The sequence below is a fragment of the Ochotona curzoniae genome, unplaced genomic scaffold, assembly GCF_017591425.1.
Source record: "Ochotona curzoniae isolate NIBS_2020 unplaced genomic scaffold, NIBS_Ocur_1.0 contig_2723, whole genome shotgun sequence".
NCBI lineage: Eukaryota > Metazoa > Chordata > Mammalia > Lagomorpha > Ochotonidae > Ochotona > Ochotona curzoniae.
The window spans coordinates 14844676-14870069 of record NW_024465573.1 but is presented as its reverse complement, the minus strand read 5'-3'; the positions used below and the strand labels follow the sequence as shown (position 1 = coordinate 14870069).

General features: G+C 38.5%; 1 protein-coding gene across 1 annotated transcript in view; it reads left to right on the top strand.

The window, feature by feature from the left end:
* Positions 1-25394, top strand: part of GUCY1A2 (guanylate cyclase 1 soluble subunit alpha 2) — a 267586-nt gene that overhangs the window by 26792 nt on the left and 215400 nt on the right. The window contains exons 2-3 of the mRNA XM_040976881.1: positions 5284-5345; positions 13321-13442. Of these exons, the coding sequence (XP_040832815.1) occupies positions 5284-5345; positions 13321-13442 (184 nt within the window). The remainder of the gene's footprint in view (positions 1-5283; positions 5346-13320; positions 13443-25394) is intronic.

Sequence of the window (25394 nt, the reverse complement as noted above, 5' to 3'; positions counted from 1 at the left end):
GTAAATTGTAAAGTATTCAAACATATATAAAACATTAAGTATTATCTGCAGTGTATATAGTTAGAAGTTTGTGATTGAATTCTGAAGCCAGATTACCTGGGTTTTAATCCTGGCTTTGTATATCTCTATTTCTGTCACACAAACATGACAACTCAAACATTCTATGTCTCAGTTTTTTCATCTGCACAAATGGGAAAACAGTAATAGTCACGTCATAGTGTTGCTGTGAAGGTTGAAGGTGTCAGTGGCTTAACTGCCAGCACAAACTGTAATAGCAATAGTAGATTCTTAAAAATACACTTTTATTTTTGAACTTATTTGAGAGCTGGAAGCAGAGCTGGAGGAATGTACAGATGAAAGGAGCATGGATGGAATGAAGGAGGGAGGGAAGGAGAGAGAGAGAGAGAGAGCGAGAGACCAAGAGCTCCCATCCTCTGGTTCAGTTCCCCAGATGTGCACACTGGCTAAGGCTGGACCAACATTCAGTTGCAGCCAGGCAGAATAAAAATGTAATCTGAGTCTCCCTCCTGAGTGACAGGAATCCAATTATTTGAGCTATCACTGCTGCCTTCTGGGATTTGCACTGGTGGAAAGCTAGAGCAGGGGCTAGATGTGTGAATCAGATCCTAGCACTCTGATGTACACAGAACAAACCTGTGTGCTGACTTACGTGCTTGCAGGTTGAGTCACAAGTCTTAAACAAACCTAGGCCTCACACTGTATTATTATTTCTCTTAACAACTCCTGTTTAAGTGTTAGTGATAGCTAATTTTTTTTTTAATTTAACAGTTATAAGTGAGCATGTCAGTAGAACTTATTGGTACTTCAATAAAAAATGTGTTAATGTTGACTTCTTCAGATAATGTTGATATTATTGATCATGCTTTGATCTTAGATCAAAGATTTCTTCCCTGATTACACATTAGAACCAAGTGAGGCTAGCTGAACTGATGATGAACCCCAGACAGTGGTATTTAAACTTCTTTCCCAGTCGATTTTAATTTTTTATTATTTGAATGCCAGAGAAGAGAAAGAAAATGAAAACTTTCATCTTTTGGTTAATATTCCAAATGCTTGCAACACCTGGGATTAGGCCAGATTAAAGCGGGAGCCCAGAATTCAAACCAGGTCTCCCAGGTGGTTGGTGGGGGAGCCATCACCATTGCTTCCCAATGCACTCTCTCAGGAAAGTAGATTTATAGGTGGAGTATGGGATGAGGGTATTCTAAGCACCACCAACCACCGTGGCGAACACTTGTCCTCTAAAGTTTGTTTTTAAATTACTGTGGCTGACTTTATTAATGACGGAACCTATGTGTATCAAGTAAGAATATGGTACCATAGGATTTGAAAAGTGGGAGGGACCCTCAAGGACATCTCCTGAAAAGACAGGGTTTGAAGTGCCAGCATGCACTGACATATGTACTTATTGGCTGCATAATCATGTAATAATTAGTTAACTTCTTTATACCTCATCTTCTCTCTCCCCCCTACACACACACACACACACACACACACACACACACCACCACCACCACCACCCATTTTCTTCTTCCGCCCTACTCCTTGTATAGGTGAATTGGAACCAGCCTATTGACTCATTTTGGTAATGGGATCTTCGTGTGTCTTTTACCTGTAAGATGGGTTTCCTGAACAAAGTCTTTTGCTCCTTCAATAGATTATGGGAAGCAATCGTGGTTTTTTTTTCATCTTGGCAAAGCCATAACTGTCATTTTTCATGTACCTAAGCACTAAAAACTAAGTTTTAATTATTTCAATTAATTCCCATTAAAATAAGGTCCATCTAAGGGATCTTATTTCAGGATGTTTAGGTCATTCAAACTCATCAAGCTTGTGAGTCACAGAGTATGATTTTGGACTCAGTTTGACCTTAAATCCTCTTTTTAAAAAAATATTTATTTTATTTTTATTGGAAAGTCAAATATACAGAGAGAACGAGAGACAGAGAGGAAGATCTCCTGTCTGTTGATTCACTCTCCAAGTGGCCACAACAGCTGGAGCTGCACCGATCCGAAGCCAGGAGCTCAGAGCCTCTTCCAGGTTTCCCATGCCAGTGCAGGGTCCCAAGGATGGGAAGTGGGGCTGCCGGCATTAGGACCGGAGCCCATATGGGATCCCGGTGTGTGCAAGGTGAGGACTTTGGCTGCTAGGCTATTGTGCTGGGCTCAAATCCTCTTTTCTAAATAATCTTTCTGAACTTTGTAAAAGCGATGCTAGATATACACAGGAGGCTAAGATGTTGGTCTACTGAAAGTCAGATGGTGCTTTTTAGTAACAGTAACATAATGTCTGTGTATCTTCAGAAACCTTGTCCTTTCCACTAATTGGCATTGATTTGAATCACTTGTGTACGTGGGCCCTTGATAAAGCCTTGTTGAAGAAACAGACCATCTCTCCTTCAAGGCAGAAGTCGCTCCTTTCGAAGGTGTTGGTGTGTGTGCGTTTTTGGTGCTTTTTATCCGAGTCAGAGAGAAGCCACGATTATGTGAAGAGGTCTGCTGTAAGTATGTGAGGTTGAGGCCACTGGATAAATTCTGAAGAAGTCTGAACAGAGTATTCTGAGGGGGTCAGGGCAGAGTAGACATCGTTCTTGGCTTCCAGGAGAAATTCTGTAGGGTACACTCCTACGCTTGGGCTGTAGACCACTGCAATGCATGCATTGGTGACTAGCAAGAGGGCATGCGCAGGTGCTTTACCGACTTGAAGTTTGCCGGTTGTGTCCAGAGAACATTTCCTTTTAGTATGTTTGGAAACTCTACATGTTTAATTCCGGCTAGGAGTGGAAGTAAATGCTTCACATGAGAAATAAGTAAAACTTTTTTAAAGGCTTAATTTCTTTCACAAACATGTGGTTTTTAACGACTGGGAATTCCTGGTGTAGGAAAAAAATGTCCTTTTGTACGAATGAGTTCTTTCTGGTTTCAACTGGCCCTGTGCACTTCGGGTGCTGCTTTCTCGCCCGTGTTTTGTGACCAGAGGTTATTGGGAGGATAGTCCCTCTGTGGCTATTCACTGCTTTGGGGGCATGTTGCCAAAGGGAAAGTTATTTTAGCTCAGAAATTGCCACACCAGTGCAAGAGTGCCAGATCCCGGGAGTATAGAGCTAGTGACAACGAGGTGGTGTACCCCGCCTGTCCCTTAGGCTGGAAAGCATGGGGGAGGGTGGTGGTGGTGGTGATGGGGTGTGTGTGTGTGTGGGGGGGTGGTGGTGGTGGTGGTGATGGGGTGTGTGTGTGTGTGGGGGGGTGGTGGTGGTGGTGGTGGTGTGTGTGTGTGTGTGTGTGCCAGCACTGCTGTGTGTCCATTCTCTTGTAGATTTCTCAGCTGCTTCATGGTTTCTTAGTTCAGGAGTTGCTTCCCCTTACTGGGTGCAGCTCATTGACTCTGCTTTGGTTCTGTGATGAGTAGGAACATCTGTGCCAGTCTGAGATCACGTTCATCTTTTTAAGCTGGTGTAAATGAAAGACAGCTGCTGAAAGGAGGGCCTCTGTGTGGAGATAGTGTCTGCTTTAAGTTGTGTGTTGGCTTGGTTAATTTGAAGACTCTGTCCGAGGCCTTAGATTTGTACCATAGAAGGATTCTTCCACAAAGCTGTGGTGAGTGGATCGCAGTGGACACCTCTGAGGTAGTTTAAACTCATTTTTTTTTTTCTAACTCTAAAATCACCAAGGTTTGTATTAGAGGTGAGCAGGAAAATTGTTACTTCTGACCTGCATGGGAATGAACATGGAGTGGGTCTGAGTAACATTTGAAATTGTCTTATGGGATTTCCTTTGTTATTTAGAAGACAGCCATATGGAAGGATCAGTGATTTGAATCTGATATTTAGTCACTGCTTCTTTGCGACTGGTTCTGTGCAGTTTGCCTTTTTAGAGACCCTAGCTTTGCGTAATTAGTAGCACATGAGATTGCAAAGTCACTATGCTGCCTCTACTCTTGAAGTGTATGGTTATTTTCCTAAAGTTCGTCTTTGTGAAGAATTTTTCAGTAACCCTTTGATTGCTTGTTTGCTTGATTGACTATAGGTGTTTATTATAAAAATTTACTCGTGGCATTGAGAATTTGATTCTTGTTATCACAACACCTGAAAATCTATGTTCTGGGATCTTTATGGCATACACATGGCTTTCTTAATCTGAAATGTTAGATTCAAGCTCTGTTGCTTCAATAAGCCAAACAATAATTTCTTGATCTGGGAGTAAGAAACTTGATCATGGGGAAGGTGGTGTAGCTGAGCAGGTAAAACCGCCAGAATGTGCTGTGGCTACAGATTTCCATAACAGTGCTGCAGTTCCCATCCAGCTCTCTGCCTGGGTAAGCAGAGGCTGTCCCAAGTTCCTGGGCTCCTGCAGCTATAAGAGTGTCCCGAAAGAAGCTCCTGACTTTGAATGCGCCCAGGTCTGGCTGTTTTAGCCATTGGGGAGTGAACTAGCAGATAGAATACCTCTCTCTATCTCCTTTCTCTCTCTCTGTCTATATATAACTGCTTTGAAGTAAATGAATCCTAAAATTGTGATCTTGAGCTGTCATGCAAAGGAGAGGGTTATCAAATCTAGACATGAGCTGCTTATAAATTATCAGCAGACCCTACCCCTAACCCTCCAATATGCTTTGTCCCCTTTTGGAGGCCTCAGAAAGAATTCTTGCTTGAAATCTCTCGCGACATTGAGGAAGTCAGGCTGGGTGATATTTGAAGTGATGGTTGGTTCTCTTGACCACCTGTTTCCCATCTTACTTTCATCTTCCTATTAGTCCTTTCATGTACAGAACTAAGTGAGAGATGAAGGATTATTTAAAGAAATTTGTTACAAGTTCACGTCTGTTTATTACTGCTGGCTGAGACTACCCTTGAACTACCCTTGATTTGTTCAAATGTAAGAGAAAATACGAAGCTGTGCCCCTTGGCTTCACTTGGTCCTGTCCTCGTGCAGCCCACGTGCACTGGAAAGGAGACCCCGTGGGCTCAGGTTTCTGTAGTATCCACGCTCCCATTCCTCCCAAGGCCTGGACTTACTATAGATAGCTCATGAGTATTTTGCTGCCCTTAAGAACTGTTACAAAATAATTGGAGAAAAAAGTGTGGTAAGGAAATTCTTTCCTGAAACTAGGGCATTTTGGGCAGTTGCTCAGTGCCTCATGTTAATTCCTGTGCAGGAAAACACATGGCGTTTGGAAAAAGCGGTTAGTATTGTTTGAGAAGCTGTATATCTGCCTACATGCTTAATGTGATATTGCTAACATATATTTATTGTTTCTTTGTAGCCTCAGATAATCCAGCAGACACTCAAGAGGACCTTGAAATACTATGAGCATCAAGTGCTTGGGTAAGTTAAAATCAATGTTAAGTGTGACTTGGGGGGAAACTGTAGGTAATCGTTCAAATATAGTTAGATATGTAGTTTTATGTTACCCAGGTCATCTTATTCCCTGGTGGTAATCTTATTTCATAGTCTGAGTAGACTGATGGGATCCCTAGGGGGGACTTTCTTCTGTTTATAGGTAATTGGTTTTTTTTTTTTTTTAATAGAGTTGCTTTTTACTGTTGTTTTTAGGTTTTCTGTGCTCCTGTGTTTTTATCCTTTCATTCCAACATTGAATCTTAAAATTTGTATTGCTTATCTGGTAACTTTGTATCAACTGAGAGAGTTTGAATAAGATTTTGGATTCCTTCAGTAGAGCTTTGTCAAAATCACTCCTAACTTGATGCGTTTTAATGGGAGGTGGTGATTTAGTTGGAGTCATGTTTTACATATTACTTCATTATCCTTCATTTCTGAGTGGGTTGTGGTAAGGTTTAAAGTAAGAAGCCTTTAGATCCAAAAAACAAAAAAAAAGGAATCTGAGGCCTCACTAGTACTTAGAGCTTTTAGAAGCACCTGAATCTTTCTTGTAAACACAGTGATTGTTAGGTGTCATGATTAAATGAGATAATTCAATGAAAATATTTTATAAAGTTTGAGATGAGTTTAACGTATGCTTTTGATTTGCTTTGGCAAAAAATGGGGAAATATGAGAATTACTAAAAATTGCAAACTTTAAAGTTTTTAAATTTTTCGTGAATATTTTGAAGAACCCTTGTACCAAAGCCTGTTTGCATTCTTATGCAACATAGCTTTTCCACTGAAATCACTGCCGTTAGGAACAAAGAAAGCTTCTATTTTTCCTTGCTAATATTCACTATATGCTAAGTGATTTTTTTTTTTGTGAGACTTAAGAACTTCTGAAGAGTCAAGATTCAACTCTGTTGTTCTGAAATGCTACCATGAATAATTTGACATAGCTAATCGTCCTTGTCATGTGCATCAAGAATATATTTTTTGTTAGGATGTAATACAATTATGTTTATAGAAACAGAAGGGAAGAAAATTTAATTGAGAAAATTACCTCAATATCTAGTGCAGTAATGTCATATACAAGTGTGTAATGGTTGTGTTGTCATTTCAAAGGAGATTGCTTTGAAACTTGTTATGTTAACCCTTAACAGTGTCATGTAAGCAAGGAGTACTATTTAAGTTCCTAAAATGACTTTTAGTTTGAGGCTGTTAGTGATTTCAAATGTTTTATCCTAATGGAGATAAGGAATATTAATCTTCCCTCACCCACTTAAAATAAAAACTACTCACTCTCATTGAATTTGCTACTTTTAAAGTATAAAGATTGCATTAACTTAGTTAATATACTTAGAATTATTCACTGTACATGTGCATTGCATATGTTGATCATCGTTACTAATCTTCATCAAACTTTACCAAACTTAGGAGTTAGGAATGTGCTTTCTGTTTTGAAGTCAGTAATGACTGATGATATAGACTCATTTGCAAACTAAGCTGTAGGTTCAAGGCACTTTGGAGTGCAGCTCTTAAAATTTGATAGAGGTAGGAAAGTAATCTGTATTCAGCAGAACATTCTGTTGTCATTAGCAGGTTTTTTCTCTGGTTTCATCACCTCTTGAGGTACACATAGCCGGTGGCTGTTTGTTGCCTTTTCCAGGTTTTGTTTATTTCAGAGTGTAACAAAAGCAGAATTTCATTCTGGTGTGAAGTGTGTTCCTGATCCTAATAGCTGGGCTAGGCTTTTTTTGCTTGAGTGCTCTCTGACTGCTAAGATTCCAAGTAACTTACTCACTGCGTGTTTTTGATCCTCAAGCTGATGGAAATGCAAAAGGCCCATGGCAGTGATTTTGTCCGGTGAGCCGTTCTTGATTATCTACGTTATCCCCTCTCCATTTGGCTGTCCTGCCTGGCTCCACAATTTGTTTTTGTGCCTTTCTTGACTTTTATTTTTCTCTTTACAAAACTGAAGAATGAGAGCATCAAGGTTACTAACACTTGGACTAAAATGTATTCACACCTATGTGCTACTCTTGTTAAGGTAACACATTCAAGGCTTTTCCTTTATGTGTAAAGGAATCTGTTTATAACAGTTAAAGGCATTCCATACACTTGGGCAAGTACTAACATGCCTCATTTGTGCTTGTGGAGGTGAACCGTCGGGCTTTCCTAAGGCTTGTGTGAAAGTAATTTGGCTGTTAAGCTGAGACCGTGAATCAGGACAGGTGGCTAATGTGAATTAATCCTTCTCTTTTAAATTTTCTTTTAAATGAGAGTGCAATTGTACATGTGATAGTTCCATATACATATATATACACAGTGTGTACTGATGAAATCATATAATTAGCATTTTCATCTCCTTGTCATTGACATTTGAAGCTATTGAGCTCCTTGTCTTCTAGTTCTTTATATAATTTGAAGTGTAGTCACCTGATTGCACCGCGTAATTGCCCAGGTGCCTTCTCTTAGCATCAGCCTGTGTTTCAACAGGTTGAGTCTTAGCCTGCACTATCCCATATGGACGCTGCTTTGGGTTCTGACTGTTGTGCTTCTCCAACTGCCTGGTAATGTGCCTGGGATAGCAATGAAGGATGGCCCAACTTCTTGGGCCTCTGCCCCCAAGTGGGAGATACAATGACGCTCCTGGCCTGTTGTGGCCATCCGGGAAGTGAGCCAGCGAATGGAAGACTGTGTCTCTTTCACTCCCACATTCTGTCTCTGTAGCTCTACCTTTCAAATAAATGTTTTAGAAAGAATAGTAAAATGGAACTCAAGAGTAAGTTTATTAAAAAACAAATCTTCCTGCTATCTGCCTCTGATACTTTGTATCTATTCTCCTGCTGTCCCCTCCTCTCTATACTTCCAGTAATCATTATTCTACTTTTAGATAGACTCTTCCAGCTTCCACTTGTGAAGGAAAGCATCCTGCAATTTCTTAATTAAGGCTCTAATCACTGACCTCTCCATTGTCTCTTTCCTCTCCTTTCAAATTTTGCCCTTAGATCTGCTGCACTTGTCAGAATTCCAGGAAGGACTGTGTAATTCTGCTCCTTGAATTATTGTACTGGTTGCCCATAGAAACTGAGGCTTTTTTTTTTCATCTTCCAAGACATAGATTTGAACGCCCAGAGCAGCTGCTCCAAGGGTCACAGATGGGAGGACTGAGTGGGAGCGGTTGCCAGAGAGCCTCTCGTTAGAGTAACGTAGCTTCTCTGTACCAAGGGCACTGTTATTGTAAAACGTTTATTTGATTCCATCCACTTTTTCATTTATTCACAGGAATCATTCAAGTTGGGAAAATGAATGTTAAAATAACTTATTCATGTAATGTGATAAATCTACCCTTCATCTTACTGTTGTCATTCATCAGCTATCTTTAAGAGATTCTGATCTAGTTTTCTGGCCTCTGCTGTTTCCTAGGACTTTATTTTCATCACAGCACAGCAATCAAAAATTAGAGCATGCTGCTTTCTTGTTTGAAACCACTGCTTCTTAAATGTTATTCTATACCAGCATCAATGTTCAAGGTGGTTCACACACAGATTGCTGGCCCCTACTCTTAGGGTTTCTGATTTAGTTCCAGGCTGACTGAACAATTGCAGTCCTAATAAGTTCCCAGGGAATGCTAATACTGCTAGTCCAGCTTTGAAACTCATGCTTCAAACTGTAAAGTTGAGTAAATGAAATATTACTTTCTGTGACCTGTCCTCTGCTTGCCTCTTTCATTTCATCATCTTCCATTACTACACTTTTTTTTTCAGTTCTCTGACCTTCAGTTGGTTTTATCAGTTCCACCAAGCTTAGCTTACAGGTCCTTACACATACTGTTCCATTATCTCAAGATGCTCTGTCCCCGGATGCTGGCACAGCTTATTCTTTATGTACATTTGACTTCTGTGCAAATGTCATTCCTCTAGAAAGTCTTCTGTGATCACTCAGTCGAAAGTAACCCATATCCCACCTGTATCTCCAAACCCAGACTTTTTTTTTCTCATTGTGCTCTATTTCTTTTAATATTACTGTTTTAGTTCTTAAGTCCTTTTTAATGTATATTGTTACTCTTATGTATCCTTATGAGTACTCAATACTCAAGAGTTGCTAATATTTTGGAGAGATGGAAGAAGAATGATTGAATAAGGTTCTGCTGCTAGAATAGCATTGGGCAGATTACTTAGAATCCTTGAGTATCCATTTTCTATCTTTAAAATGGATATCACTATCATATCCAGATATGAAGATACAATGCAGTATGCATCTCTACTTCCAAATCAAAGATAAAACTGTTGAATATATTTTGATCATAGGGTGCTGGACTCTCAGCCATTGTCCATACCTACAATGCCAGGATACACTTAAATAGCAGAATGTTGGACCAGTGACTGTTTATGAAGAACTATACTATTATGGGCCCGGCACAGTGGCGCAGTGGTTAAGGTCCTTGCCTTGCATGCCCGGTATCCCATAGGGGCGCCGGTTCTAATCCCGGTGGCCCCACTTCCCTTCCAGCTCCCTGCCTGTGGCTCTGGAAGGCAGTCGAGGACAGCCCAAAGCTTTGGGACCCTGCACCCACGTGGGAGACCCGGAAGAGGCTCCTGGCTTCGGATTGGCATAGCATCGGCCGTTGCGGCTGCTTGGGGAGTGAATCATTGGATGGAAGATCTTCCTCTCTGTCTCTCCTCTCTGTATATCCGCCTTTCCAATAAATTTTTTTTTTTTTAAAAAGAACTACACTATTGTAATAATATTGGGGGTATAAGTAAAGGAAGGAGATGGGGATGGGTAAGGGAAATCCCAGAGCTTATGGAATTGTATCATAAAAGAATAAAATAAATTTTAAAAGAGAATAAGAACAGGGTTAGGGTAAGATTAAATGAGCATCGATGATGTGTTAAGCTGTAGTTGACTTGTCACCACCACTATGAGATTCTGCCATTTCAGTTTTTGCTGATTGTCCCATTGTTTCCTGTTCTTCCTTTATCCTTTTTAGGCATTCAAAACTTAGAATTTTTTTTAGCAGCATCATAGACTAGACATGCCTAGTTTATGTACCAGCTAGATTTTTTTTGTTGTGCAGATTTCTTTTTCTTTTGTCAAAGTTTATTTTAAAATTTCTTTTTACTTTATTAGAGGAAGTAAGAGGGAGAGGTCTGAGAGGTTGTCCTTATTCTGACTTACTGCCCAAATGCCCACAGAAGTTACAGCTGGTCCAGGTTCATGGAATGCTATCCAGATCTCCCACATGGGTGGCAGTGATCTAAACATTTGAGCCATCAACTGCTACCTCCCAGAGTGCACATCAGGTTGAAGTTGGATTGGAAGCAGGAACTCTGATAGGGGTATTTGGGTGGATAGTTTAAGCCACTGTGCCAAATGTCTGTTCCTGTCTGTGATGTCTGTCTTTAGAGTGTCTAGCCCATGACCCCTGCCACTGTGACTCACACAAGTGGATTATAATGCAAATGTAAACAAATTTATTTAGTGAACTATCATGGAAGGCACATGGTGATCTTTCTCAGCTTTAGTGTTTTTTTATTATATATATTATAAACTGTTGAAGAAATATTCAAAATCACACTATTCATTTTATACTTTTTTTTTTTTGCTGGGATAAGCATGTTTGTTAATATCATAGGTAGAACTGCTGACAACCTCTTGTGAGTCCGGGATACTGTTTCCTGTATTCGTTCAAAATTAAATTCTCATACTTTAATTATTGCTGTGGTCTCTATGTTTGTTTTACTCAGGCAATCCTCTGTTCTCTTTTCCTTTGGGCAATTAGAGATTAAACCAGAATAATTTCAATGGAATGTTAGAAGTGAAATTAATAGGTGAGCTCTGATTATTCTGGGACACGCATTTCTAGGATGTCATTTCTGCTTTATGATCAGATGTCGTGACTGTGAATTATTCTATTTAAAGAGCGATGTAGCTTTCCCCTGTACTTATATACAGTAGCTATCTTTTTATATGAAGGCTAAATGACAAGAGCGAGCATCTGTTGATTCCTTACTGTCTTTGAGACAGTGTGTTAGATACACATTTGTATTCATTTTCTTTAATCCTAACCATATTTTTCATGAAATAATTGTGTTAGGTTCATTTTATGGGTGAAGGTCTTGAGGAAGAGAGACACATGTTTTCTCCAAGGTCATTCTGTTAAAAGTCATGGAGTATGGTTTAAAAATAACTGTTTTTAATGTCCATGCTTCCTCTTCTGTTTGCCCTTGAGTGATCCCCACATTCCAAAAGGTTTGTCTGGCTTGCTTCTTAGAGTTTAATCTCAGGGAGATGTAATAGTGTGAGTGTTTTGTTTTCTATAGAGTTTCTTTACGTATGCCAGCAGAAATCCATTTTGATAGCACCTGGGACATATTGGGATGGATTGTACATTTTTAGGTAGTTGGTCTGTGAAGTCCATGCCAGAACAATGCACATCTTCCATCTCGTATCCAACCTGATGTTCACATGATTTTCTGCCTGGGTCATAGCATTGCCCAAGGAGCTTGGAAGGCAATACGGGACAGGTGAGATACAGGTTTTCATTCTTCTAAAGTTTACTCTTCTGTGGGCATTCTACCCTACCTGACTCTTGCTTTTTATGTTGTGCTATCTTGGACAGGAAAGGAATGGAAATTGGCAGAAACCTTTTTGAATTCACTGGTGGTGGTTATAATTGTCTCTTGACTTGATGCCCTTAATAAGGCGTTGCTTCAGTTCTTGGCCCTGAGTATTGTACCACACAGTCTTGCTAACAGTCTAGCTAGCATTCTTGATTGATAACACAGCTGGATGGCTGGACAGCTCAAATCTGCCTCTCTTCATGGCTTCTCCCAGCTCTTAAAAAACTGAAATATTTGCCTTGCTAAGTGGTGTGCCTAGAGGTTGCTTCCAAAATTGCTTTCTTTTTTCTTGTCAACTTTCTTTAGACTGCTCTTGCTCTGCTTAGTCAGACATGAGCATGAGATTAAAGTGTGATCAAGGAATCTACCTGTTCTGCACATGCTCTCTGAAGACTGGGATATTCAACCTACATTGTTACCAGCCCCTAACCCCTCTCTCACTGACGTTGCAAGGAGAGGTCTCCTCTCCTTTTCTTGGAGGGCAGGGGAAAAATAGAGCAGCATGCTCCTCCTAAGCCAGCTGCATTCTTGGGCTCCTTTTTTTCTGTTAGGTGGTGGTAGGACGACAGTGACTATCCTCACCTTTTAAGTCCTGAAGAGTTCCTGTCTTCTTGGCTGCTCTTTTGGAATGTGGGGGTATTTGGTTCCCATTGTCCTCAGCTTTGATGTTTTACTTCTCATTCAGAATAACGAGAACAATCTTAGTCAATATCTGACTTTATAGTTGTGTCATTTAGTCTTCACAAGTACACGAAGAGCTATTTTCAATATATCGAAGAGGAAGGTTATATGGCAGACTTACTGGGATTATTTGTCCAAGGTCTCAACATAGAAAATGGTGATAGCAGGACTCAAATTCAGCCAGGCTCCAAGTGCTTTGTGTATTTGCTTTCTGTTTTCCATTCACCATACTGCTCTCTTCTCGACTGTGTTGGAGCTTGTGTTTACTTTCAACACAGTTGAGTGCCAGTGCACCAAATTAGCACTGTTAATTTTTCTTTCTCTAAGTAAATTCCTTACAGAATCAGATTAGCAGCCGTGGTGAAGTGCTCAGACATATGGATATATTAGCTGTACAAAGCCCTGATATATTTATGTCTGCCATCTATTTTCTCCACACACAGCTTTGTTATTAATGATTGCCTCCAGTTCCAGGTCCACACTGTGAGTGCTGATGTGAGTGGTGGGTTATGCCAGAATGACGTGTGTGTGTGTGTTAAAGCTTCGGTTATTTTAAAATGCAATTACGCAGGCAGCATAGACAGCATGTGCTTTTGCGTGTGTAGAGGCGTGTGTGTGTGCAGATGCTTTAAAAACTTCTCCATATGCTAATTTTGTTTTCTTTTTAGTTACAGGGATGCAGAAAAGAATTTCCACAATATCTCTAACAGATGCTCCTATACAGATCATGCCAACAAAGAGGAAATTGAAGATGTCTCAGGAATACTCCAGTGTACTGCTAATATACTCGGTATATTACCTATACATTTATTTGGTTGAGAAAGTAAAAGGGGAGCATGGGAAAGTAAAGGTGTATTTCACTTTGTATTAAAGAAAGGTGTGGAGGATATAGCAAGATAAGACCTTACCTTTGAATTATGTAATTTTAATATGTGGATGTTTGAGTAGAAATTACATGCATGCCATTTATTTGGAGATTGGAAAACATTAACAAAAATACATTCATGGGAAACTTTATCAAATATTCATATTTTGGTAGTGTTAGCTTAGTGTAGTTCATAATTCTCTGATCATTACCCTTACCTGAAATTGTGTGAAGTTTCTGGCCTCTGATGATTTTATTTCCAAGAGATATTTGGTTTGGCTCAAATTAACTCACAAGATGTCTACAACTCTGTGATCCCTTCTATTGCTGTATGGTAAGGCAGATCATCTACTGAGGTCCTGTGCCCTGCTCCACATTGAGGGAGTGCATATTTCAAAAATACCTCTGTCTATGATGGGGAGTTATCTGTGATATTTCTAAGTGTTAATAAGCCCGGCTTATAGACAGTGTGGGATCATGTGGCCTAGAGGTACCATGGCAGAGCTGTACTGTAGTACTATCCGAGGTTTTTGCTATGTGATTGCTAAATTGTACTTCATGTCAAATAGATATCATGGTAGGATTCTTTTTTCTGCCATAATTTCTCACAGAAAGTTTTAGTGAAAAATATTTCTTCCCGTTCTTTTTGGGATCTTTTTTCCTTTGTTTATGACTTAGAGGAATTCATGGGGTCATTTTGCTGGTGGTGGCAGCGGAACAATAGGTTACCATGACTGACTGGATACAGAAAATAGAAATCGCCTCTCCCTCAGAACTAGGGGAGAGAAAATAGGGGAAACTTGAAATCCGCTGCCTTTCTTTTCCTTTATTATTATTTTTTTTAATTTAAAAAAGCCTATAAATATTTAATTTTTTGTTTCTGATGCCTAATATTCAAAGACAACATGTTAAAACAATGACGCATAATACTTTATAATAATAATTTTGAACAAAGGGAGGAAAGAATGTATTCATTGGGTGAATTAAAATAAAAAATATTTACGTGAAAGGAAAGAGTTATAGAAAGAGGGAAGGAGAGAGTATTTCCATTTCCCTGCATTACTAGAATTTCTCTTACAAGCAGTTTCAGGTAACCTCCATCTGTGAGCCACTTCCCAGATGTAGCCACTTCACACTCAAGCTGGAATGCCATCTTCCAATTGGCCATATTTTAATTCTAGATAATTTTGTAAGCACAAAATATGAGAGGAGCTGTCTTGATGATAGACATTTCAGAGTGCATGATTTGTGTGTAACAGGATCCAGGACAGTGATGGATAGTGAAATAAAAGACCAGAGATACATTTCCCTGAGTTTGAGCACATACTACCCAAGTCAACCATTACTACAGAAGAGAAGAGAATGGAGGGAAGAGGGTTGGACATTACCCAATAGCTGTTTAAAGTTTTATGACGGTATCTTAAAGGACTCTTATCAGAACTCTATTTCTCATATACATTGTGATTTTCAAGATCTGAATAATGTTCCACCTGCAGAGAACTATCAGAATCTTATATTTGGAAAGTTGCTGTTTACTTACAAGTTTTGAAATATTTCATTGACCCTTAATAATTTCTTTCTTTAGATCTGCCACTTTGAGAGTCCCTAAGTGTGGAGAACTACCACAGAGAAAACCTTGATTCTGGTTTTGGCCTAGACTAACAAGGGACACTGTTGGCTCAGCATAGCTTAGTTGTCCTTCAGGAATTACTGTGAGATGTAGTGAGTGGAATGGCGATGGGCAGTGTGCTGCCTGGTATTAGAGAGGATAGTTTTAAGTTGTGAGCTTAAAATTTAAAAAGTCATCATGTAAGAGGGTTTAGATTTCTTTACATCGTAACTTATTCTTTACAGACATTAGGTATGAATTTTCTCCTCTTCTAGGGAGTGATGGGCCATTCTCAAGATTTAAGATACCATCTTGTAAAGTTGAAATGTTTGGAATATAGACTGAAATGCCTGACACTTTTTGACTACATTTGTGTGAATCCATGAACTGGTGTCTGAGAGGTAGCTGTTCTCCTTTGAATTGTGTTCTTAACTCCCTAAGCGCAAAATAACTGCCATAGTATTCATACTCAAGGAGAATGTTGCTTATAACAAAAATTCTCTTACACAATAATTTTGAGCATGAAAAATTTGGTTAGTTCATTGGCCAGAAAACACTAACATAGAAAAAGAATTGCTTTTTGTTTTTTGGTGAGAGAGTGGGCTGATCACCCATGGGGAATGTGGTTAGAATACCAATGTATGGAGGTATGTGAATTCACATTTCTTTAATCTTCTTGACATATTACAAGGTTGTGGTGGAGACTGGAAGTTTGTGTTTATTTACTTGTTGACTTATACACTGCTTGTTTTCATCTGTCATCAAAAAGATACTCAACTCTTAAGTTAGAAAACACTACAGTAACAGTTCTTCATCCAAAATTACCATCTGTGTCTCATCTAAATGCTTCTAGATAGTTTGATCATGTATTGGGTCTTTGGGTCGAAGTTGGAGTTTGGGGAGTAACATGGAATGAGGAGAGAACCTAGCTAGAATCCGACAGTAGGCTTGGAAAGATCTCTGTTTTGAATTTGTTTTCCCTGGGGAACCATTTCAAGATGCCATTGTTTTGCCATTTTTGACTCTCCTGGCTTAGAAATAATTATTGTTAATGATGAAAGAGAAAATCTAAGTTAGGTGTATTGAGTGTAGTCTGCTTCTTTGTATCAGTTTGCTTCATTTGAATGCTCTGTTATAATGCAGTACAGTACTTTAAAGAAGACCTTGACATTTTTGGAAAACACCATGGAAAGAAAGATGGTTAGGCACAATGTCTCTTTCTATTGCAGACTTCTACTGCCGAATTTACATTTGTACATAATGCCTTTTGCATACCAAAATGATCTAAATTTAGTTGTCTGAAAAATGTAAACTTTTCTAGTCATCATCTGAAAAGCTTATTTTAAAAATAAATGCAATTGTAAAAATGTATTGATGTTTTTATAAGGCATGATAGTCAGCAGTTTCTTAGGAATTGTTCTGGTTGAATTGTTTGAAGCATATGCTTAAAGGTTCATCTACCATGTTTGCTAATGAAATGTTTCCACTTGGTTCTGTGGCTTGGGTGTAGGAAGTGTTGTAGGGGATTAGAATGAGTAGACAATTAAGGGAGAATTGGTGATAATTTGTATCATCTGCCTTACCATAAAATATTATGTAGAAACAAGGTTATGACTGTTTCAATTTTAATACATTTTAATTCTGTCAAGGGAATTGTGGGTGTTTCAGTTGTTCTAATGCTACAAGACCAGAGAATTGGTGTTGGAAAAAGATTTCCTGCAGCAGTCAGAGATCAAATGGAAATGAGAGCTCTGGGAGAGTTCATTTACTGATGAATTATAGCAAAATAAGGTTTACTGTTTTAGTAAGCATCAGTCATTTGCTAAGGATTGCTCAAAACATCCTTTCCTTCTGCCCTTGTGAAGTGTGTGTTCTTGCAAAACAATCAGGAAGGACATGAGTGTGAAAAGACATTCATTAACATTTTCTCTGTTTTAAAGGTCTCTGTCAAAGTGATGTTTTATCTTGTCCAAAAACTTAACACATTTGGAGTCAGAATGAGAGTAATGCTGTCATGGGACCATTTGGCTGGGAAAGTGCTAGTGAAGAGGAAGCGGGAGATGACCTTTAGGGTTTATTCCTTACAATATTTTCCTGGTATCAGAAATTCTGAAATACCATGAATCAGAGCTCTTTAAGTGCCATGGATTCCAGCAAAAATGTTTACTGGCTGTGTGAACTTGGTCTACTGTTTTTGCATGTAAAAGGAGGTAAATATAATTTTGTACCTCTTCTAGTGTTGCTAGGAAAGTTTAGTAAGCTGATTTACATGATATACTTGGAGCAGGCTGGTATGTAAGAACCAAATGCTACTCAAATATTTTTATTATTTATATAGTAGTTTTTGGCAGATCTAGGGCCTCAGTGCTGCTCACTGATACTTTTGAGAGTTCATCTTGTTCACTTTTTGTTCTGAGTTAACAAACCGCAGAGGCAGGGTTTTCATCTGCTCTAGTCTGATTCCAAGTCACGTTCTTTGCACTACTTCATGCTGCCTTCCCAGAATTGCAGGATGGAAATTATGATTTCCTTACCTCTCGCATGCTGATTCACAGTCTTTGCAGTTCTGGGAGTTATTAGAATCCTTATGATGTCATTTTTACTTGGTTTACTGATCTTTGAAAATGTCCTTGGAAGGCTGGCTCATACGTGACAGCAATAGTCAAAATTGGCTAAACTACTACTACTCACTAGCATTGAGGAATGTGTAGTTTCATTCCAATTTAGATCGCTTTTAGTGGGAAATGGATTTTCCTTTAAATTTCAGATGTTGAAAATGCAAATTGAGGGTGATGGATTTTTTTGGTCGTGACACAAATATGGCTTCACAGTTATGTTATAGTCATGCTATGCTAATTCTTGTGGCCTGAAGATTTCAAGCTGATCTTGCCTGCAGGTCCTTGAAAGACAGGACCTTGACAGATATTGAGCGGGCAAAGTCTACAAAAGAAAGCTGTATTTTTTGACGGATTTTTTTTGTTAGATGAAAATGGTTAGGAATATTGGCACAATATCATTTAAGAATTTGTAAGTATTCTGCCTGAAATAATTAGATATAGTATGGAAAGGAATGAGACATGTGAATATGAATATTGCCTCTGAAATGTACATGTACAGAATAAACACAATAACAGGGATCTTTAGGTTATTGATGAGCTATAGAAGATACAGGTACATGGAGTAGAAATTTGTATTGCTTTCTTTTGCCCTTAGATGATTTTTTTTTATTCTTTTTTACAAACGTTAAATCTGTTGATACATCTTTTCATCTCTGCCTTCTCCACTACATGAAGTTTCTCTCTCTCAGCTGGAGTAGCCCAATGGTGACTTTGCCTCCCCTTTTAATATTTTGGAGTTGGTTTTTTTCTGATACATGGTTTCCTTGTCATTAGTAACTTACTACTTGTTTCACATCTCTGTTAGGACATTTCTGGTTTGGTACAGATTATGACTTGGTTTTGATGACCTTGTGAATCTTTGATTTGTCCTCTGTGTGCTTTAATAGGATAGGGATGCTGACATCTTTGCTCTGACATACGTGGTGCGGGCATGTGTGGGTGAGGGGTTTGGGCATTAGCTTACTTTTGAATACTGTGACTCACTGTCATAAATGAGACTCTTAAGTCTTCTCAAAATATATAGTAGCTGTCCTAAAGAGGTAAATAAAACCCTCTCTGATTTCGAGTGGAAGAAATGGAAGCCCATTTGGGTCAGATTGCTTCTGCAGCGTCACCCTGTTAACTTGTGAGCAAAACAGGATTTGGACTATGAGGCTGCCATAGCAGAGTTTGCTGCATCACTTACTGGACTCTTCAGCTGATACAAAAACTACTGGCTATTTTTAGAAGTTGCAGGAGTGAGAAGGAAGTACACTGTTTTCTCGTGTGACAAATATGAATCTGGGCCCATGATGTCAAACTCCTAGTTTACTTGGTTGCCATCTTACAGAGCAAACTTATTTTGATATTGTACATTAGCTTTTTAAATTTTTTTCCTACTTGTTTTGGAGTGCATCTCAAATGAAACACTACTTTCTTCTCTACCCTTTCTTTTAAAAATTATTTTAAATTTACTAAAATTTAAGAAATAATTTAATTTTAAAGATTCCCTTCTCCTTGCCCCCAATACATATACATTACATAACTCTCTGTCTTTCTGTCTAATCTCATTCTTACTCTCACTCTTCTGTCCTCTGGTTCTGTTCCTAAATGCTTGCAACAAACAAGACTGGGCCAGGCTGAAGTCAGGAGTCAGCAACTCTGTATGGGAAGCAGACCCAGGATTCCAACCCAGCCACTCTAGATATGGAATGAGGTCATCCTAAATAGCATTGAAACCACTGTGCCAAACACTCATTCCTGCCTTGCTGGCTTTCTGGCTTTTATTTAATTAAATTTGCCTTTTCCAAATATGGGTCCTTTTTTGCCCATTTCCTTACTCTTTACTGCATAACTCTAACTTTGGCTCAGTTATACATTTCAATTATATGATGTTTAGAACCCTTGGTATTTGAATTTAATCTTAAAAATTTCCTATCTTCTGTACTAGAAAAATTATTAGTTTTGACTTCAGCTTTTCAATTTTAAGTGCTTTTGACAATATTTCAGTTGCAACTTATTTAAACTGACAGTAAATAGTTTGAATTGCAATAAAGATGTTGCTTTATGTTACCATTTTACATATGATAAATCCCCTGTATTCTCAAGTTACTACCTTTTCTTTTTTCAAAAGAAAAAATGCTCATCTCTTTGGCTTTGTTCTTTATGAGCCTGCTCAGTTAGATTTTTACAAGTGACTGTTTTTTTATATGTATTGTAAGTTCTCTGTTCATATTTTAGCTATCCACAAATTGTCCATTGTAAAAGTGACATACACTTTGATGCCAAACTTTTAAATCTTGGTGCATTATGCTTTTCCTACATTTTCACCTCAACTGGTGTTCTCCATAAAATAAGAAATGATTTTCTATGTGAAGAAAGAAGTTGTAGATTTGGAAATACTAGTTAGAATGTTCCTCTGTGATATGGGTGAATTTTATTTTAGCTTTTGTGGGCAGCTTGTACACTGTTATGAACCAAAATTGGTGAAATAGGTTGTTGGGAGATATGGAATGGTGGGGATTAGGCAAGATCTCGGGCTTAACTTTCCATGTGAAGAAGTGGAATGGGTTTCCACAGGAGACATGAATCATGGAATGCATGGAGGAAGAACTTTAAGTGCTGGTGGGAAGTGCAATGCAAAACAGCAGAGACTATATAGGAGTTGGTTAAAGAAGAAATGTATGTGATTTTCAATTAGCAAGGATGCTGAAATCATTTCAGTTTAATGTCATGGTCGGGCATCAGCATTAAATAGAGCCATTTAAGGAAAGCATTAATCTTGATGCTAACAACATTTATCTACTTTAATTTTTATAAATGTGTGCTTTTGCCTTTCTTGGGGAAATATGATTGACAAAGTTGATTTTAATCCTTCTCCTAGAAGTGATTGTCTCTTCTACTTCAGAGTCTAAAGCAGTGGTTTTCACATTCAAGAGGGCCATTGGCAGACCAAGGCCCACAGACACAAGACTCAGATATACCGATCACCATCTCTAGGGTGGGAATCGGGGATTCACAGTGTTAAAGCCAGGCTTTCTACATGATGCTCTTGTACTTCCTTTACTTGATGCCTGATCTGCAAGACCAAGCGCACTCTTGGACAAAAATACTTTAGATCTGGCCCAATGCTTCAGAGATGTCATGCCAACTCCTGGCTAGGGTGGTTGAGATTGTGTAATTCCTGTTTCTCTTTCTGTGTCATTTGTGAGAATGGATTGCTATCCAGTTCACACCAGTTTCTATATCCCTTCAGGACTTGAGCTCTGCTTCTGAACCTCAAACACAAAGTTGGATCCTGATTCTTTTTACCACCTTTTGAGTTTTGGATGCAGATTTAATGCCCCGTGCTAGAAGTTTTAGGCTCATCTCTTTCTCCCACTCCTTTCTTTTCTGTTCCTCCCCTCTTTTTCTCATGTCTTCATCAAATCTTCCTATTGCTTGCGACTATTGGCTTATGCTGGAGCATACAATTAGAATACCATGTGCTTTTTTCATGCATTTCTCCTGCGTCTTCATAATCAGACATACTTAGTTGTGGATCAGTCCTTTCCATTTCTCATTACTTCTGTATAGACATGCAACTGGTGTGGTTTAAATCAACAACCTGTGGGAAGCAACACATGTCACAGATGTCATTGTGTTACCTGATAATTTTTAGTAAAATGCTGAGTTAGAGTGATAAATCTAAGTTTATCTCCACCTCTCCTCACACCAGAAATCCTACTAATCTCCAGGTGACTGGTTTAGCCTAGGGGAAAAATCTGGTAGGCAACAGAACCCCCTGCTGCCAATAAGAAAGGGAAGTCTACACTGCTCTGTGAGTTTTCACAAAGCAATCCTATTAGGTTCTCTACAAAGGAGAGATCAAGATGCATTTCAGCCAGAAAACATTTATTTCTGAAAAAAAATGATGCCAATTCTTGTGAGTCATTTCAGTGAATGATTAGTACCCAGAAAATGGTTGAATGAAAATACCTAACTGCCACCCACTGTCTTTTTATTCTCCTGATTCTGTATTTTCCCATGTCGTTCCATGATCTGTCATTTCTTCATTTGCTTCTACTACCTCGGACTATATTCATTGATCCCTTTTTATATTTTTCATGATTATGAGCCAAAGTCCTACATTTTATTAGAAGAACCTCAGTGAAAACATGCCAAATATTTGAAAGTTTACTTCTGTGAATTTATCCTTAATTTTTACTTTAGTGACATACTTAATGTTTAAATGGCAAATTTAGTGACCAAGAAATACTAGCTTGTTGCTAATGCATAAAAATTCTTTAATACAGGAATTTAAGTGATCATTGAGGCTTCAGAGTAGCTTAAATTTCTTTTGTAGTAACTACAGGACAAGATTTCCTAATGAACAGAAGTCTTTATAATATTGTGGGGGAAATACTTCCTGCTAATGAAACAGGGTTTGTCTTCTCTGTTCCGTCATTACAAACACTCATTGAGCATCTCCTAGTCTTGATACTATACTAGGTGATCAGCAAGGAGAAAACAAAGTAGGGACAGAGATGATTTTTTTTTTAAATATGCAGCTAACAAAAAGGTAACTTCCAAATGATGTAATCTGTGAAGAAAAATGAGATTGATCTAAAAAGGGATGGAAAGAGGTTAGTCAGTATGTTAATGATCATTTTAAATTCATTTAAGTAACCTTAATAGGACTTCTGCATGACTAGAATATTAATGCTATTTCTATTACATATCTTGTTTCAAAGCTACAAGCATGAGAATGAACTTTTTAGGACTTTATTCACCTAAATATGAGGAGATTGATGGAAGCTCTGGTTTCCCATTGATACCTGAGCAGTAATTGCCTCCAAGGAGGTGGTCAAGCTGTGCTATTGTGTTTTGGGTTGGATAAGGCTCAGACTGTTACTCTGCAAACTGTGCTAGCTGTAGAGCCTCCACAGTGCGTGAAGCAGATCAGTCTGCTCCCCTTGCACTGTGGAAAGACCCTCTGACATGACATGCAGCATTTCTCTACTCATTTGAAAGGTGAAAAAATCTCGGATGTGATCACTGAAGTAGAACTATCTTCAAACAGAAGCACCACTGCCAAGGTTGGGAATCAGGGATCTGGAACTTCTCCAGTGATGAGGAAGAGCCCTAGCATACGAAACAAAAATCCTACAACTGAATGGGCATCTTTAAGTTTTCTCCCACACTGAATTTTTCCATGTAAAGGCTTATGCATGTATATGTACATATATATATCTTATCAACATAAGTACATATAAACATGTATATATATGCATATCCTCACATATAGCTTATGCAGTATCTCAATACTTGTGAAAAATCTCAACATTTTTGCCATGTTAAACTCTTTGGTTCTGTATTAATGTTCCCATTTTAGAGATGAAGTGATGAAACCCAATGTGTATTCTAAATTACTTAACTAACAAATGATTGAAATTGGGTCTGAGTGCAACTTTTTCAAATATAGAAAAGCAACACGGCTGTTTTTGCTACATTGTTTTTTGTTTCTGAAAAGTCAGTGGTAATATTTTTTACTAACTGGATTGCCTGTTTCTTAAGCACACAAAAAATTCGGGGGGAAAAAAACTATGCATATAGTACCACATATCACTGCTTGCCCTGTATACTACCTTGGCCAAGTATGTGAATTTAAAAAAAAAGTTCATGAACCCTTTTTGTCTATGTTGATTGTAGCTATGAAGTAGGGAAATGCCGGTAAAAACCACAAGGAGGTATCATCCCATTCTGGTCAGAATTCTGGCAAGAATTCAAAAGACACAGCGTAATGGAGATGAGTGAGGATGTAGAGAAAGGGAGGCACCTGCCCACTGTCAGTGGTAATGAGATTTGGTCCAGCCATTGTGGCAAGCAGTATGGAGAATTTTTACAAACCTCTAAATATTGCCATGCATTCTAGTAGAGGCCCAAAAGATGGGAATGCTTCGCTTCAAAATACCTGGGCCATATCTGTTGACAATACATAAGACATAGAATCAGCCAAAGTGTCTGTCATCAGATGGATAAAATTTTATGTACACATAACACACACACGTACTCTTATGATATAATTGAATGTTATTCCGCTATACAAATGAATGAAATTGTACCATTTGTAACAGAATGGTTGCAACTAAAAAACAACATACTGAGTGAGATAGACCAGACACAGAAAAATACCACACGTTCTTTATTGTGTGTGAGAGCTAACATTTAAGAGATCAAAAAACAGTCAAAAAAAAGAGGTTTTGTTGTATGTAGTATTTTTTTTAAAGATTTATTTTTATTATTTTTTCATTGGAAAGATGGATATACAGAGAGGAGAGACAGAGAGGAAGATCTTCCGTCCAATGATTCACTCCCCAAGTGAGCCGCAATGGCCCATGCTATGCATGGTCCGAAGCCAGGAGCCTCTTCCGGGTCTCCCACGTGGGTGCAGGATCCCAAAGCCTTGGGCCATCCTCGACTGCTTTCCCGGGCCACAGGCAGGGAGCTGGAAGGGAAGTGGGGCTGCTGGGATTAGAACCGGCGCCCATATGGAATCCCGGGCGTGCAAGGCGAGGACCTTAACCACTTGCGCCACCGGCGCCGGGCCCTGTATGTAGTATTTTTAAAAATATAGTTTTGTCAAACTGTTTCATACATTTGTCAAACTGATTACTAAGAATATTGCACTACTATAGATTTGATTACCGGTGATTACTTGGAAATTTACTTTATAGGAGTAAACTTTTCATTTTTCCATTGCCTTTCCCTATATATTTATTGCATACCTAGGATCTTTTGAACTCTTTATTACCAGAGCACCAACCTCTTGATTGCAATGCATATTAAGGACATTTTCTCCAAAGTGAAGGTGAAAAGGAGGAACGGGAGAGACAGGGAAGAGGGAGAGAACAGGAGGACAGCAGGGAGAAAGGGAAGTGAATACCGTATTCTAAGAAGTGTAAATTATGAGCTTTATTGGACCTATTACAAAGTAAAAGAATAACATTTAGATTAGATTTTCCCATTTTCATTAGCTCAAAACCTTGTTTTCTGTGTCTTTTTCTGTCTTTCACATGAGACTAGAATACTGCAAAGGTTTATTAGATCTGTAGAATAGTTTCTGTGTCCTTAAGTTTGAAATTTTGACTGTAATTTGAGTTGATGAGGTTTTGTTTTGATTTTTCTCCTTTGGCACCCTTTTGACTTCTTGTATCAGTATGTGTCTCTTCTAATATTTGAGAAACTAAAGTATTACTTCATGTACTCAATGCTTTTTTCCTTTTCTCCTTCAGAAATATCAATTATATAAATATTTTGACATTTAATGGTATCCCACATTTTGTGTAGTCTTTATTTTTAAAAGTTCTTTTTACTTTCTTTTTGCCTGATTGGTTTATTTCATAAGTTTTGTCCTCGGTCAGAATTTTTTTTCCTTCTACTGATTTGTTCTACTTTAAAGTCCTTAATTTTGTTTATTTCATGATTGAAGATTTCATCTCTACATATCTGTTCTGTTCTTTATGGGTTCTATTTCCTAAGTGATATTTGCATGCATCTCATTCATTGATTTCCTCATTTTAAAAATCTATCTCTACTCTGGCATTGCATAGACTTTCCTTACGGTGAGGATTCTGAGTTCTGTTTCTGGCATTTCATAGATTCCTTTAGTTCAGGATGTGATTCTGGAGA